The sequence below is a fragment of the Malurus melanocephalus genome, unplaced genomic scaffold (genome assembly GCF_030028575.1).
Source record: "Malurus melanocephalus ecotype Western Australia unplaced genomic scaffold, MMel_1.1 scaffold_857, whole genome shotgun sequence".
In the NCBI taxonomy this organism is placed as follows: domain Eukaryota; kingdom Metazoa; phylum Chordata; class Aves; order Passeriformes; family Maluridae; genus Malurus; species Malurus melanocephalus.
In genome coordinates, this window is record NW_026624089.1 from 64,497 (window position 1) to 67,937 (window position 3,441).

Below are 3,441 nucleotides of genomic sequence, written 5' to 3' on the forward strand. Positions count from 1 at the left end.
TGCTGTCCCATGGATTCCAGGGTTTTTAACCCATGGGCTGTGTGCTGTCCCAGCTGCCTTTGGACATATTCCACTAAACCAGGGTGCTCTGACCTGGCCTTGGGCATTTCCAGGGATCCAGGGGCAGCCAGAGTTTCCCTGAAAAACCTGTGCCAGGGCCTGCCCAMCCTCACAGCCAGGAAWTCCTTCCCAATATCCCATCTATCCCTGCCCTCTGGCAGTTTGAAGCAGTTCCTCCTTGTCCTGTCCCTCCATCCCTTGTAAAGTCTCTCTCCATCATTCTYRTAGCCCCTTCAGGCACTGGAAGGCCACAATGAGGTCRCCCTGAATCCTTGCTGTGGTCTGTCTCATTTACAGCTCACACTTCCACGGATTTAAAATTAAAATGTAAAATTTAAACCTCAGCRCTGCTTTTAATTCTGTCACCACAGCTCCAGTTGCAGCTCAGAGTCCTGCAGCATGAAATGGTTCAGTTCTCAATTACAACTGTTCCTTTTTTTCACTCTGGCAACACTTGTTCCCCGYTGTCCCAACTCCTTTATATGTGTATCAGTTTAATAAAAATGAATTTCACTTGCCCTAAGGCCCTGCAGAACCATTCCAGAGATTTCACACCTCCAGTGGAAGGTGTCCACAGCACGGGGTTGGAATGTTGATGAGCTTTAAAGTCCTTTCTAACCCAAGGCATTCTGTGATTCTRTAATTTACAGATAAAATAGAATATAAATCCCGCTATCCAGTTTTCTGGGAGAAAACAAGGATGTTTTCATAAACTTTGGCAAACTGGATGCTGTGGCAATCCAAGTRTTAAAAGGCAAAAAATTCAGGGTTGGTCACAAAGTTGGTTTCTCGTGTTGCTCTTGGACAATGTAAGGGGAAAAGAATTACTGTCAGAGCTGGAGCTTCGAGGAATTTATTCTGGATTTCTCCTCAGCCCCCATTTACCCACCCATATCAACAAGCACAACCAAACCAAACACCTCCCTGAGCCAGCAGGGCTTCTGCACTGGGCTGGGTTATTCCAGCACCTCTTTCCTCATGAATGATTTGAAAAGGTGCATTATTTATGTGTGTGCATGCACTGCCCCTCAGTGAAGCCCCAGGTGATGCATTTCCTATCTCAAACCCAGCGTGGGAGGGAGTTCCTTTACCCACAGTGCTTTTAGGGCTCAACAGCCAGAACTGGATTAAAGTGTTTATGACAACTCTCCTTCAAGGCTGATGGTGATCTCAGAAGCCTTCTCCAACCCCAGCCATTCCAGTGATGCATTGGGATTTTAGCTTCTATATTTTYRTGTATCTGTRTTCTTGTAATTCTCTAGTRCACAGTGCTAAGCTCTAAGTTCTCCCAYTTTTAGACAAAACAATTCCTCTCTGGGCCTGAAACTCCAGGACACYTYGCTGTCCCAGGGCCCCAAAATCTGTAATCAACAGAGAATTRGGGGGAGCAAGTTTGGGGTGGTTGTCATCATCACCTGAAGGTGTCATTGGAGAATTGGGGCTCAATATGTTCATGAGACAGAACTTATAAAAGGTGAAGATCTCGTGACTTGGGGTCCATTTTGGGTGTAGCCTCATGAGGAGGCTTTGCCTGCCCTCAGTGTACCAGTAGGCCTGGATTAAATTTGTCTGCTTTATTCTCCTAACTTTGTCTGGGCTCTGTTTCAGATGAGCCCTGTTTTAGGCATCACCAGGATTCCATGAGAGTGGGCAAGGCAGGAGGATATTGCAGGACAGTATTACCTGTTTTTTAACATCTTTTGAGATGCGAGGATGATTTATTCACCAGACCATGGCGCAGATCCAGCCAGGGGTCCATTTTCCCCGCACAGCCCCGGCGATACAGATTCTCCCTTTTGGGGCACGTACCTGAGGGGCCAGTTTAATGCCTTGGGGCTTTAGCGTGACGTGGTTCATGGGGGTGAGCTCCATCCCTGGCAGGAGGTCGTAGAGCTTCTCCTCAGCCCTCTTGTCTCCCTTGAGGTGGTATCCACGGCCCAGGCCCGGGTACGCCAGGTAGCCACGGCCCCCCAGGCCTCGGACGCCCGCAGCCCCTACAGGTACATTCATGTAAATTTCTAGGAATGTAAGAAGGCATTACACTGAATCAAATCATGGGAAGAAGGACCCTGATTCTCGCTGAAATGGAAAAGTTAGCCCCGCTTGCTGGGAGGATGGGGAAGCGCACGGGCAGGAGGCTCACGGAAGGTGCTGGGATTATCTGGGCTGGACACTGACACCCGTTCTTGGATTGGTGAGGGGTTTTGGGGACAGAACTGCTTCTTCCTGCCCATTTTCCATCTTGTCTGGTCAGTTTTAATTTAAGGACAGCTTTTTGCCCAGCTTTTCAGCTGAAAGGTAGAGAGGGGACAGGTGGTATCTTTTGGTACCCACTGGAGTAAATTCACCTTCCTGAGGAATTCCCCACTTACACACTTTCATCCCTATATGAACAAAAATCCTTTTTGTTTTCCCCTATTATGCTTCCATTTTTTTGTTGGAGTAACCTTCTTGGGAGTCTGGGAAGACCACAWGGCAAGAGAGCAGTGGGGGATAATCACATTTGCTCTTTTCCTTGTGCAGCCTTCCAAGGGGCTAGGCCACCTCTGAGAGGAAAATCTCAAGGCTCCAGGGATATTCCTGCTTCTCTCTTTTATTCTATATTCTCTTTATTCCTGCTTCTCTCTTTTATTCTCTCTATTTATATAGAGATTGAATTAACCAAATTAATTGTTATTAAGTGAATAATCCCCCAGAACAGGGCTCCACCTCTCAGAGCACACCAGGGCTTGCTTGATTTCAGTGCTGCTTCCCTACCCTGCACCAGGGCAACATGACCCCATGGCTTTGGGTCAGGAAACACCAGGACTGGTAAAACTTTCCCTACAATCTTCAAAGCAAAGAAGAAACAGTGCTGCTGCTGGTGGTGGCTCTGGGAGCTGGCTCTGACGGGGGAAAGGAAAATTGGTTTGTTTGGTCTYCCCTGCTGGGGCAAAACCAGGAGGACTCGTGGGTTATTTAGTCTGGACTGAGGGCAAGCTGGAAGTTCTCTCCAGGAAAACGGTTCTTTTTTTTGGCTGGAAGATTGCCTTGGGGCAGGACAGAGCCAAAACCCTGTGTTTTCCATTCCCCTTCCGAGAGGGATCCAGGAGCTGGGCAAAGCCAATGTCACTGTGTCAGGGGAGCAGTCCAGGAGTGGGGRCAAAGCCAATGTCACCAACACACATCAGGGGAGCAGCCCAAGAGCAGGGGCAAAGCCAATGTCACCGATGTGTCAGGGGAGCAGCCCAGGAGCCAATGTCATCGGGGGAGCAGCCCAAGAATGGGGGCAAAGCCAATGTCACCAACACATATCGGGGGAGCAGCCCAGGAGCCTGGTAAAGCCAACGTCACCMGTGTGTCAGGGGAGCAGCCCAGGAGTGAGGGCAAAGCCAATGTCAC

At 49.0% G+C, this 3,441-nt stretch overlaps 1 protein-coding gene across 2 annotated transcripts in view; it reads right to left on the bottom strand.

Moving 5' to 3' along the window:
* The window catches only part of A1CF (APOBEC1 complementation factor), a 29,221-nt gene that overhangs the window by 6,947 nt on the left and 18,833 nt on the right, over positions 1–3,441 (bottom strand). Inside the window, exon 9 of one of the 2 annotated variants that reach the window (XM_057385705.1) lies at positions 1,870–2,054. In XM_057385705.1, coding sequence (XP_057241688.1) covers positions 1,870–2,054 — 185 coding nt within the window. Of the gene's footprint in view, positions 1–1,869; positions 2,079–3,441 lie in introns of both variants that reach the window. The other variant, XM_057385704.1, reaches the window with a different exon arrangement.